This window comes from Arvicanthis niloticus, chromosome 1 (assembly GCF_011762505.2).
Source record: "Arvicanthis niloticus isolate mArvNil1 chromosome 1, mArvNil1.pat.X, whole genome shotgun sequence".
NCBI lineage: Eukaryota > Metazoa > Chordata > Mammalia > Rodentia > Muridae > Arvicanthis > Arvicanthis niloticus.
This window is the reverse complement of record NC_047658.1, coordinates 74,492,442-74,505,444: the sequence shown is the minus strand read 5'-3', so window position 1 is coordinate 74,505,444 and position 13,003 is coordinate 74,492,442. Positions and strand designations below refer to the sequence as shown.

The 13,003-nt window shown below is 47.8% G+C and overlaps 2 protein-coding genes across 5 annotated transcripts; one reads left to right on the top strand and one right to left on the bottom strand.

Annotated features, from left to right (window-relative positions):
* Positions 1–3,857: 3,857 nt before the first annotated feature.
* Timm10b (translocase of inner mitochondrial membrane 10B) lies at positions 3,858–7,032 on the bottom strand. Of its 2 annotated transcripts, XM_034490521.2 has the most exons (4): positions 6,917–7,032; positions 6,680–6,775; positions 6,312–6,512; positions 3,858–4,170 (listed from the first exon to the last, which is right to left on the bottom strand). In XM_034490521.2, the coding sequence occupies exons 1-3, from the start codon at positions 6,944–6,946 to the stop codon at positions 6,336–6,338; spliced, it is 303 nt and encodes a 100-aa protein (XP_034346412.1). In that variant the 5' UTR covers positions 6,947–7,032; the 3' UTR covers positions 3,858–4,170; positions 6,312–6,335. The 2 variants fall into 2 exon arrangements, with proteins under 2 accessions (XP_034346412.1, XP_034346405.1); XM_034490514.2 differs by having other exon boundaries at positions 3,858–6,512.
* Positions 7,033–7,104: 72 nt separating this feature from the next.
* Arfip2 (ARF interacting protein 2) lies at positions 7,105–11,879 on the top strand. 3 transcript variants are annotated; one of them, XM_076939936.1, is made up of 8 exons: positions 7,105–7,258; positions 8,033–8,173; positions 8,393–8,489; positions 9,159–9,277; positions 9,445–9,666; positions 10,200–10,357; positions 10,498–10,672; positions 11,071–11,208. In XM_076939936.1, exons 2-8 carry the CDS (start codon positions 8,075–8,077, stop codon positions 11,089–11,091), a joined length of 891 nt encoding a protein of 296 aa, XP_076796051.1. In that variant the 5' UTR covers positions 7,105–7,258; positions 8,033–8,074; the 3' UTR covers positions 11,092–11,208. The 3 variants fall into 3 exon arrangements, with proteins under 3 accessions (XP_076796051.1, XP_076796056.1, XP_034346379.1); XM_034490488.2 differs by having other exon boundaries at positions 7,106–7,258; positions 11,113–11,879; XM_076939941.1 differs by lacking the exon at positions 9,445–9,666 and having other exon boundaries at positions 11,113–11,879.
* Positions 11,880–13,003: the final 1,124 nt, after the last annotated feature.

The window sequence follows — 13,003 nt, the reverse complement described above, 5'->3', positions numbered from 1 at the left end:
CTATCATTTTTAATCTACAGGTCTTAAGCTAACATCAGAGTTGTATGTGAACACATACTGAGTGTGAGGTAGGTTTACCCAGAAAAACAAAGACAGAGTTCAGAATCAGAAAAACATATTTGTCTTAGTCAGGGTTTCTCCTGAACAAACATCATGACCAAAAAGCAAGTTGGGGAGGAAAGGGTTTATTCAGTTTACACTTCCATGTTGCTGTTCATCACCAAAGGAAGTCAGGACTGGAACTCAAGCAGGTCAGGAAGCAGGGGCTGATGCAGAGGCCATGGAGGGATGTCACTTTTTGCTTGCTTCCCCTGGCTTGCTTAGCTTGTTCTCTTATGTAACCCAAGGCTACCATCCCAGGGATGCTACCACCCACAAGGGGCCCTCCCCCCTTGATCACTAATTGAGAAAATGCCACAGGGTATGAAGGATCCAAAAGCCAGCATGGCTGGAGTACAGAGAAAGTAAAGCATAATTCAAGTCAACTCAACAGATAGGATCAATAGTACCCTAAAGTTATTAAGATAAAGCTGGAGATAGGTAGGACTGGATTATACACAGCCCTATAAACTGTGACTAAAACTCTAGGTCTCAGGAAGAACATTTGTGTAGCATATACAAAGCCCTGGTTTCCATCCCTAGCACTAAAAAAGTTCTTGTTTTTATCATAAGAATTGTTTTAAGCATACTTACTTCCTGGCTGATGAGTAGATAGTTTAAATGAGGTGCAAAAGTAGGCACAGGGAGAAGCAGCATTGCAATAGTCCTACTGGAAGGTCACAGTAAGGATAAAGAGAAACAGAACCAAGGGATATTTAGAAATGTAGGATAATGGAATCTGGCAATTAAGTCAGAAGATCAAAAGGATGTGCTTATGCTTCTAGCTTCTGCAACTAGATGAATACCAGGCACAACAGGAAAGTTTATAAGAAAAATAAAATGAGGTTTGAGCTTTTTTTATGTATCTAAAACTTTTATGTGCATTGGTGTTTTGCCTGCCATGTGGGTGCTAGGAATTGAACCTGGGTGTCCTTTGGAAGAGCAACCAAGGCTCTTAACCCCTGTGCCATCTCTCCAGCCCCAAGCTGTTCTTGAGACAAGTGTCAAAATAGCTTAAACATCTGGAGTCATCAGTACCTAAAACTTGAAGTTGGGGAATGAAACCATTCTAGAAAAACTCAAGAGATGTGAAGGCTATGAAGAGAGTGAACCCAATACAAAGGTTAGGACACCATAGTTAAAAGGATAGGAGAAAACCTAAGAATGGAATCAAGACACTGAGAGAATGTCAATGAGGCACTAAGTATAAATAGTATCAAATGCCATTGAGAGATGATGTATGTAGAGGACCAGGAAATTATCAATGGATTTAGAGATATTAGGTTACCAGGTGATGGTAATAAGCACTCTTTGAATAGAGTAAGGGCTACAGAACTCAAAATGTGCTTGTCTAGGGAATGGGAATGGATAATGGCTTGCAAGATGGATACAACTGTGTTTGAGATACATCTGTAAAGTGGTAAAAATAAGATGGTAACTGAAAACTTGGTATAACTGTTTAACAGTGGAGTCCTTTGTTGGGCCTTGGACGAGGTAACTCCATTTAACCTGCCACCTTCAGTCATGTAGGACACAGGTAGAGGGTGTGATTAACAAGTCTCCAGAGATTTAAATATTAATGAATTATCAAGGCCAGGGCCGTAGCTAATTAAGTTATTCCCTCCCCCTTTCCCTTCCCTATAAAATGAGACTCCCCTGGCCTTTGGCGGGGGAAGCGTGTACCACCTACATTCATTTACCATGCCATGAACAATAAAAGTTTTGGAAAACTGGACTCCACCTGTCGCCTGATCTGCCACCGACAGGTTCCCAGCCTTTGGAAACTTGAGCCACCCACCGCCAGCCCACAGCGGCTGTACCAATGTGGGACCCTCCACTGGCGGCATGGGAAGCCCGCCCGGGACCCTGATGCCAGACCACCTCGGGACCGGCCGCCGGACTCCCTCTTCCTCCGCCCCCCCCACCCCCACCCCCCCCCCCGTGAGATTTCCTCCCCACAGTCCTTAGCATATTTAGAAACTGACAACAATTGGAAGCACTCAAGTAGGAATGACTAGGACTCAAAGTATTTGGACAAATGCTTTTTGTCCAAAGCATTGGCACTGGACAAAAGAGTTTCTCATTATTTAAAATGGAAAGGGAATGATGTGGATGCGTTAGCAGTAGAATACTAGAGATTACTACAGACAGCTTTTACTTTTCCCCATGGAACAATGGAATGACCTACAGAAAGGAAACAGTAAGGGACTAAGAGGGTTACAGATATTGACTTAAAATAATTACTTAGGGGAGTACTAAAGAACAGAAAAAAAAAAAATCACTGGGTATGGTGGTGGGTGCCTTTGATTTCAGCACTTGAGAAGTAGAGGGAAGAGAACCTCTGAAGTTCCAGGCCAGACAGGGCTAGAGTGATACACTGCTCAAACAAAAACCACACACATACATGCTACTCAATTAGAGTCTGAGAGCCAAGATTCCATCTGAACTTAACTAGGAATTCAAACTGATATAAATATGCTCTACAGTGATCTCCTTCAGTAGCATTTAGTTGTTCAAATGCAGATACAAATGTTCCTAAGAGGGAAGGGCACCCACAAAAAAAAAAAAAAAAAAACAGCTTTAGCAGGAAAATCACTGGGGTTTAAGCTGGCTAGGAACGTAAAGGTAAGTGCTAGTGCATTCTGAAGACTAATGATGACAATAGCCAAGACACAACTAAATGGAATGAAGTGATCGTAACTACTGAATGGATTGTCCGTATAAACATCAGAGCATAAGTGGTGGATAGAAGTCCAAGAGCTATTTAGAGGGGAGGGAAAGTACATGAGAAGAGTAAAACAGTGAGAAGGCTATATGGATGAACAGCTTTAAAGCAAACAGACTGAGCTGAGGAACAGACAGTGAAGTTCTGAAGTCAGAATGACAGGACTACCACCTCTGCCCTCCAGTGTTTGTGATGTGGTAACACTATGTCGAAATTTACTCCTGGTCTGGGTATATAAGTCAAAGGTACAGCCCTTTCTTAGCATGTACAATTTGACCTCCTGAAACCCTCTCGCCTCAAAAACAAAACCAACAAAGGCACACAAACACCACTACCACCATCATCACCACAAAACCTAAGCAACCAATCAACCAACCAACCAAACTATCTCTGCCAGGTGGTGATAACATACATCTTTAATCCCAACATTCAGGAGACAGAGGCAGGTAGATCTCTGTGAGTTCCAGGCCAGCCTGGTCTACAGAGTGAGTTTCAGAACAGCCAAAGCGACAGAGAAACTCTTGTCTCAAAAACAAACAAAACAAAACAAATACTTGTATGCTGTACTTGAGAACACTGCCCTGCTCTTACTATGGCAATGGCTATCACTTTATGATAAGTCCTGAAAACAATCAGAAACTATATAAAGTAGGCAGTAGGAATGGGCTTTCTCTTGAGTGTTGAAGGGAAGAAACTGGAGAGGAGACTGAAAGTAGAAAAGGACTGACAGGCCACACTGAGGCACATTTGTTTTTGCATTGAAGGCAGACAAGGAACAGATAATGCCGGGTGTAAAAGCTCTCTTGACTGAGTGTGGGGAGCATAGGTGTGATCCCCAGCACTTGGAAGTAAAGGCCAGTGAACCTGAATCCAAGGTGTGAGACTGCATAGTGAGACCATCTCAAAAACAAAACGAGACAAAACAAAAAGTTCAAATAGTTCAGAGAGTGAGCTTCGGGCATATCTGTTTCCTAGCCTTTTTCCAGAAATGACTAATTATATGTGACATGGGGAGAAAGGAAACACAGACAACTCATAGCACATGTTTATTGAAAGGATACATACAGATGCTGATGCAGAGCTCTCTCAGCAGCCACAAAACATCCTGGTCTCCGCCTTCCTCGTTTGGGAATTAAGCAAGCTGCTCTATTCACGTTTGTACTTGTCAAGGAGTGAAACTAATCATGCAGACAGGTCACTCTTTAGGGAAGCTCCCGGTCAGCAATTTTTATATGCCTAAAGAATTATCTAGCAACCAGTTGTAGCCCATGTCTGTAATTCCAGTACCTAGAAGACTGAGATAGGAGGATCAAAGTTGAAGGCCAATGGGCCCACAGCAAAGCCACCTAAAAGGAAAGGGGGGAGGGGGAAGAAAAAGAGAAAGAGAGAGAGAGAGAGAGAGAGAGAGAGAGAGAGAGAGAGAGAGAGAGAGAGAGAGAGAGAGAGAGAGAGAGAGAGAGAGAGAAGGGAGAGAGAGAAAGAAAAAAGCAGTGACACACCAAATCTGCTTTTTAAGAACTGAATAAGACAAGGCTCTCCTACGGTCTGTTTTCTTCCTTCTTTACCTCTTTAATGAAAAATACTACCTCCTAGTTTTGCAATTAAAAGGAGTAAGTATGATAGATGTATACAAAATAACTCAACAGACATGATTAAAGAAGCAGCCTGTTGTAGTGCAAAAAACATCAGGCTGCACTTTATTGTCTTGATACAACAGCGCAGACTGCTTTCAAACTCATAATTTTCAGCCTGTTACATGCTAGGATTACAGGCAATCATAACAAGCCTTGGAGCAAAATCTGCCTCTCAATATGGAGTTGACTAAAATTTTCAATTTGGGGGTGGGGGGCAACACTTGGGAGGTAGAGGCAGGAGGGTCAGGAGTTCAAGGTCATCTTTTTTTGTTTTTGTTTTGTTTTTCGAGATAGGGTTTCTCTGTATAGCCAGGGCTGTCCTGGAACTCACTCTGTAGAGCAGGCTGGCCTCGAACTCAGAAATCTGCCTGCTTCTGCCTCCCAAGTGCTGGGATTAAAGGCGTGAGCCACCACTGCCCGGCTCAAGGTCATCTTTAGTTAGGATTTTCACTAGATAGATAGATAGATAGATAGATAGATAGATAGATAGATAGATAGATATTTCTGACCTATAGGTGGGGGGAGGGCAGAGAATCTGCTCTGTGAATGGTTGGTTTTGACAGGGAATTTAATTCCTCTGTAAAAAAAAAAAAGAAAGAAAGAAAGAAAGAAAGAAAGAAAGAAAGAAAGAAAGCAAGCAAGCAAGCAAGCAAGCAAGCAAGCTGGCCACCAGTTGCAATACTGGAGGGGATGGGATGGGATTAAGGGAAGCAGTGAAGAGGAAGGGGGTAGCTTAGTTGTTAGGAGTTCCTGCCTGGCAAACACAAGTTTAATCTCCTGTAAAACAGTAATAAATGCAGACCCCATGCTGTCGCTTGCCCTGCAGGCTGTGTTATCCTTGAAGCTCCAAGTGGTGGTACATGCCACATCCTCCTTCCTTTCCCATCTCCACACTAGGAATGAAGTCATGGAAATGGCAGCTGGCAAGAAAGGACTTCTGAATACAGGTCTGAATCCCACAAAAAGGGATGGAGTAATAAAACAAGAATAGAGAAGCTGGCATCAGAGTAGTTGTAGTGAGAATACTGTAAAGCGGAGGCGAGGAAAACTAGATTAGAAAGCAGTGAACACTGAGGAAGCATGGGGGTAAAGGGTGGTCACAGACTGTATCTAGCCATTTCTCCCTAACACCATCTCTCTCTCCCTCAGGTTTCTCTTTTTGAAGGTTGACTAAAGCTGTCTTCCTGACTCTGAAGACAAGAAAGCCCTTCTTTGTTTAAAGTCTTTATTGCTAATTTCACAAAGGCAGGAAATCCTACGAGAGTAAATTGGCGAAGTGGTCAACATTCCTGAATTCTTAGAGGCTTGTCTTTGTTCTGTGGTCACTGATCTCCTAGGAAGCAGTGGCTGAAGCCTAGGGGGCACTGTTTTCTTCCTGCTTTTGTTGTTTGGTATTACCTCCTTCCCCTAGATCCACAGCAATTCTTTTTATTTGAAAGCTGAGAATAAAAACTAGTTATGAGCCAATGTATATTCAGCTCCTTAAGTTAGACCCAAGGACAGCCACCGAGAGCTCTCCTTTTGGAACCAATTTCTCTTTGCTATTAGCAACCTTAAAACTGTACCCATAATCCCTGCTTTTGCTGGGGTGCTGGGAATGCTGAATTTGTCCTTCTACATACAAGAAGGCAGTAATACATCAACCGCCAGGGCTAAAGGCAATACACAGGCACTAAATGACAGAATAAAGGATAGTACCAATAAACAAAAGTTCTTGCCCAGAAAATTAACCAGAAAATAAAAACGGGTTTATTGGCTCCAAGAAAAGGAGCAACAACACCCAGCTTTCAAGCTCAATCTCTCTGTCCACATTTAGATAAGCCCAAGGTCCACAGAGGAGCCCATCCAAGCACCTTCTGTCCTGGGGTCAGGGACGGCTAGCTGCCTGATGGCGAGTCTCTGGTCTGTTCTGCAGGAACACCTGGCACGGCCGAGGCAGCCTCGTAGTCCGCGATGCGGCGCTGGACCAGGGCGGGCATGAGGTGCACGTAAGCGGCCATGAGGCGGTGGTTAGAATGAATGAGTTTCCCAGCACAGCTGTGCAGGCAGGCCTCCTGGAAGGAAGACGGATTGAAGTAGAAACAAAAGGGGGTCCTGTCAAGCCCTCCTCCTTCCTCCCCGCTCCCCAGCCTAGGAGTGAAGTCATGAAAGAGAGGGGAACTGGGGGGTTGTCACATCACGTTGTCAACTCTGGGACACCCCCCCCCCCCAGAGTCTCCACCTCCTCAGCGTCCAGAGCTCGGTGGTGCAGGCTGGGCACACATCGCTGGAAGCACAGTTCTGTCATCCGATTGTAGACCAACAGGAAGTCTCGCAACTGAGAGAAAAGGGAATCAAGACTTCACCACCGCTGAGGCTTCTCGGGGTGCGCAGCCCGCCTCCCGCTCTAGGGTTCTTGCGTGTACCCCTGGGAACAAACTGCCCGTCTAACCCAGAGAGCAACTTAGCTCTCACTCACGTTTCTCAGTTGCTGCTGCTGCTGCTCCATCACGCCCAGGGCGCACGGCCCACGTCACTTCCGCGGGGGGGTGGGGGGAGAGCCGTTCTCGGAGTCGTCCCGGAAGTAAACTCTGGCTACTCACTAAGAGCTTGAAGGCGTAGCTCCAGGCTCGCCCTGCCCACAACTGCAAACGTCACCTCCGCCCTTTTTCTCTGCGACGTGGCCGGCTTCTTCTGCCCAGAGAGCATGTCACTTCCGCCAAATCTCTGACCTGCTGCTAGGATCGCGACGGGAACTGGAACCCGAGGTCCCCGCGCGGTCCGGGCCTCGCGCCCTGAGGGGAAGAGCGGCCCGGCCCAGGTGAGAAGGACATACTTGGACGAAGGGAAGTTGAACGCATGAACCTGTACTGAGGGCAAGATGCCCTGAGCCCTTGGCAAGGATGAGGACACACCTGATGCCCAGGTGTATGGGGGTGGGGGGGAGCCTCTCACATCTGGGAGGCTTCAACTGACTTTGGAAGGGATTGCATCTGTCCTGAGAAAGAAAGGCTTTCACCTGACACCAGGAACATTCACTAACTGCTTCAACTAAGGCCTGCTGGGGAGGGCCTGAGGGAGTCAGGTGCATGAGATAGAGAAAGGAAGAAATCAGACCGTCTGAAGGAAGAGGGGAAGGAACACCAAAGGATGTGAAAGACCAGGATTGCAGAGCATGCCTGAGTGGCAAGTGAGCACTGAGCCTAGGAAAGGGTTTTGGTAAATATGCCTATGCAGGGTTAAGTTCCCAGAGAGCATAGACCTCCCCTCTGGTCCTCACTGCTGTAATTCCATTGCCTCGGTATCTCACACATAGCAGACACTCACTAAATGTTTGTTGAATGACTGAATGCATGAATGGTTCCTAAAGACGAGGTTGGGGGTTATGAGACCCTGGAGGCTTTTGTATGCATGCATCTGTAGAAATAATATACTCAGAAGAGAAGAAATATACACACTCAAGGAAAGAAGTGGTGGCTGATCCTGGGACACCCAAGCCCTAAGACAACCCCTGAAACCTCTGAGAACACAGGGAAAGCCTCCTTGCTCTGGAGTGCTGGCCAGTTTCCAGAATTGTCTGTGTTGGGCTTTACAGCGTGCTGGGGTGGACACCTTGACTCCAGTCCCTTCCCTAGCCATGACGGACGGGATTCTAGGGAAGGCAGCCACAATGGAGATTCCCATCCACGGAAATGGCGAGGCTGGGCAGCTTCCTGAAGACGATGGGCTGGAGCAGGTGCTTCTGTTTGATTCTTCTAATTGTTTCATTATGCAATCCTGACTTATAAACCTTTTACTTTCCCCCATCCTGATAGCCTTCAGTTAACTAAACTCCTTCATACTTTTCAAATCTTCTTTATGGTTCTGTACAGATTTTACTGTGCACTGTCTTCTTCCCCAAAATGTTTCATCCATCCCTGTGTTCCTGAGGTGCCCCCTCTTCTCTGACCTATAGGACCTCCAGCAGGTGATGGTGTCAGGACCCAACCTCAATGAAACTAGCATTGTGTCTGGTGGCTATGGGGGCTCTGGTGATGGACTCATCCCCACAGGTATGAATGATAGAGATAGGCTTGAGGGGTGGGGCTGGGGTCGTTAAGACAGCTTGCAGGCACACAGGACACATACAGGAAAGTTGGACTCATGGACTGGAGAGCTTGAGAACTGCTAGCATGAGGTTCATAGACTGTCCAGTCTCAGGCCAGCTCCCAGAGTTCCCCATCTGCTCTCCACTTGCCACTTAGTCTCTAAGATAATCCCATTTGTCTTTTCCTCCCTGCCGCCACCACCTGAGTCAAGTTAAGACCTTGAGTTTATGCGTGCTCAGGAGCTTATCCTCAAGCTTCGGAGCTTTGTGAGGTGTCTCAGAGTTTCATTCTAAACTCTAGTACTGACTAGAATTCTACCTAGAAATATCAGTCAACTTCCCTGTTTTCTGTGCCCACCATCTTTGATCCTGCCAATCGCATGTCGTGTTTGCTTCTGTTCCCTTGTGTACAACAACAACATTCCTACCCTACCCCACGAATGCCATATACATAGATTGAGTTGATTTGATCATCAGGACAGCCCTCGTACCCCCTAGTGAGCAGAAGAATGCAGTTGTCTGTCTAGCTATTCCTTCTTCAGAGAGGTCATTTCATATGCTGGGAGGGAAGTGGGCCACAGAAGTGTCTGGTTATATCTAAGAGAAACTAGTGTCAGAGAACTTGGTCCTTTAGGGTCTGGCCGCCATCCATCTCACAGCACGTCACCCTCTGGCCCTGGTGATGAGGTGGCCCGGGGCATCGCTGGAGAAAAGTTTGACATCGTCAAGAAATGGGGCATCAACACATATAAGGTAAGAATCAAGTGCCACTTCTCAGAAACTCTCCATGGGGACCTTTTCCCTTTGCCCAGGTCTTACTACACAGTCTTTGCTATGAGTAAGAAAACGGGGGTGCTGGAGTAGTTCCTTGTTGAGGTGGAGTTTAGATTTCTGACCTCCCCCCCCCCCCTTCCAATCAGTGCACAAAGCAGCTGTTATCAGAGAGATTTGGCCGAGGCTCCCGGACTGTGGATCTGGAGCTAGAGCTGCAGATTGAGTTGCTGCGTGAGACGAAGCGCAAGTATGAAAGTGTCCTGCAGCTGGGCCGGGCACTGACAGCCCACCTCTACAGCCTGCTGCAGACCCAGCATGCACTAGGTGATGCCTTTGCTGACCTCAGCCAGAAGTCCCCAGAGCTTCAGGTGCCTCAGCCAAAACAAAGAGGGTGGGGGTACTGGGCCCTGGTCCTTCCAGGCAGGCATTCCTCAGCCTCCCTCCCTCCCTCCTGCAGCCCCCGGGGAGAACCCCTCTGGGGTGCACCCAGTCCTGCCCCCAGCATCACTCACCTATGGAGGCAGCCTAAGGGTTTGTACAGAGGTCCAGAAGTTGGAGGGGTTGTGGGAGAGGGCTCACCAGTACCTCACAAGTAACCTGTCTCCATATCATCAAGAATGCCTTTGGTGCTTGGCCTAATCAGACTCCCTCCCTGCCTGCTGCACTAGCTTTCCTTGTTCCTGTCTTGTAAACTCACTAAGAACTCCTACTCCCACACTCTTACCTCAGGCATTGCCAAGGGGACCCTACTAACTTGGTGGCTAAGAGAGCCTTGCTAGAGGCAGTCTGGTTGTGTAGTTTTGATGGCTGTTTCTTCTTTGGGATGGAGGGAAGTGAAGGGCTCTGCAGCTCCTGTCAGGTAAGAAATGTTACTCAATGCTGTGCCGCCCTTCTGCCCTAGGAGGAATTTGGCTATAATGCAGAGACACAAAAGCTGCTGTGCAAGAATGGGGAGACCCTGCTAGGGGCTGTGAACTTCTTTGTCTCCAGCATCAACACATTGGTCACCAAGACCATGGAAGACACACTCATGACTGTCAAACAGTATGAGGCTGCCAGGTGTGGGCCCAAGTTTTGGGAAGTTGGCTGGCATGGGTGAAAATGCAAACATTAGGGGCATACAGATTCAGAAAGGAAAGGAAAGGAAGTATGTGTGTGGATGAAGAGGTGGAGACCAGCCTTTATCACCCCCTTCCCAGGCTGGAATATGATGCCTACCGGACAGACTTAGAAGAGCTGAGCCTAGGGCCCCGGGATGCAGGGACTCGTGGTCGACTTGAGAGTGCCCAGGCCACTTTCCAGACCCATCGGGACAAATATGAGAAGCTGCGGGGAGATGTGGCCATCAAGCTGAAGTTCCTGGAAGAAAACAAGGTGCTGCCCTACTCCCTTGGTCCTAAGTCACTTAAGTCCTAAGTCACAGTACCTGTCCCTTCAGACCCTCCTGATCGTTGGGTGGGGAGATGCCCCTGGCTAGGGAGTGGGTTGTTCCTCTAGCCCCTTGATACCTGAGCACTTTCAGGTCACCCTCCTCATCACTGGCCTTTTTTTGTTGAGGATCTGGATACTAGTCCCAGTAGCATAACTGAAAAAACATTGCCCCTTGTCCTGGGGTTCCAGAACCCCTAGTCCTAGCAAATCAAGTCAGGTTTCTTTCTTCATATTGCTTCTTCTCTTTTGACTGCTTGGAAAGACCTCACCCCAAAGCACTGTCAGCAGAGTCTATATGCTCTGGTCTGTGTCTGGGCTTAGGCTTGTAGCCCCTCCTGCAGGGTGCCCGAGTCCAGCCTTAGCTGACCCTGCTGGGCCCCCAGATCAAGGTGATGCACAAGCAGCTGCTGCTCTTCCACAATGCCGTGTCTGCCTACTTCGCTGGGAACCAGAAACAGCTGGAGCAGACTCTACAGCAGTTCAACATCAAGCTGCGGCCTCCAGGAGCCGAGAAGCCTTCCTGGTTAGAGGAGCAGTGAGCGGCTCCCAGCCCAACTTGGCTATCAAGAAGGACACTGGGCAGGGCAGCCCCAGGGTGGAGGAGATTGGACATGGGATGTCCTTTGCCACTTACTTGCTGGCTTGGGCTCACCTTTTCTGGCTGGGGTCTGACACCAGTTTTGCCCATCCTGCTGTGGTCTGAAGAGGGCCTCTAGGCCCAGAAGCTGCTGCCCTGTCCTTTATCTTCCCAGCCACTGGGCTTCATTCCCAGATCTTTTCCTTTCACTCCACAGCCAAAGGCTATGACAAAACACTCCCTGGCCAATGGCATCACTCCTCAGGCCTGTCCCCAGCTCTTGGGATGTGCCCCTGACCAAAGACAGGACCTCAAAAGGCTCTGTCAGCCAATGGCAGCTCTTCTTGGGCTCCCCTGGGCCAATAGTGTTGCCTCCAGTACCCTTTGTCCCTCCTCAATGTGTGTCCATTGCAGAGAAGGGAACTGGGACCAAAGGAGTGGGAATAATGGGGATCCCCATTTGTGGCCCCTCATCTGAATGGGCCCTCCCCTCATCCACCCACCCAGTTGAACTGTGCTTAGAGCCCCAGAAGACTGGGTTCTAACACTAGGAATAAACCTTTCATAAAAGCAGGCCCAGTGAGGTCAATTTGTGGGGGATAGAGGAGGGTGGATTGGTAAGAAATGTTCAGTCTGTATTCAGGTCCTACGAATTCAAAAGAGCTGCAGCTAAGTTTGAGAAGCTGCCGAAGGCCTGATCCCCCTTCAGTCTCAAAGCCAAAGCTTTATTTTCTCTTCCCGTTGGCACCAAGGCAATCTGTCTGAAGAGCATAGGGTCCAGAGGGGGTTGGGCTGCCTAGCCATCATGCATTCAATCATACAGCCGGTGTTTACTGAGTGCTTTTATTTGCCAGGCACTGTCTTAGGCCCTGGGGAAACATCAGTGAATAAAACACAGTCCCTGCTCACAGTGCTTAAGGCCTAGTGGGGGATAGAGACAAGTAACCAGGCAACTACAACACAATGAGAAATGCTAGGATACGGGATGCAGTGGGAGCACCAGATAAGGGGCACCTAGCTTAGACTGGGGTAGAGATGGCGATGCCAGTTTAAAAGCCGGGGTCTGAAAAGTAAAAGCTCAGGAAGAAAGGGCAATGTTCATAGAGTCTGAATGAGAATTCAGTCCAGAGTGAAAAATTAAGTGGGTGTGACAAGAGGCAGACTTTTGATCTTTGGAGAAATGGAACTAAGAAACCTCTTAGAGATCTGGCAGCACGAGAGAAGCATGGTGTTGAGAACATACTTTCTGGGCTATTGGGTAGCCTAGTGACCCTTGTCTCTAAGCATGAACCCCCCACCTGAGGTCCTTCACATCCAGTGAGTAGCTACTGCAGAGATAAAGGCAGTTTCACTGCACCTGCTGTAACCTGCACTGCTCTTGTTGGAAGTCAAACCTGAACTTTATATAAGAAATCACAAGAAAATTCCCAGCAGTACTTTAGTCAGGGCTTGAGTGCCATCAATTACAAGTCCAAAGACAATTGCAGCATTCTCTCACCTCCGGAGGTGGAGAAAGGGGACCAACCCAGTCAGCATGTTCTCAGCACAGGGTGCACAACAGTCTGATTTGACTCTTCGTCATTCATAACTGCAATCCCCCAGCCAGGCTTCCTGGGCTTTGTAGTCAGCTGTCTGCCTTGATTATTAGAGGTGCTGGTTCTCATATTAGCCCCCTATTTTATGGGCCACTGGGTATT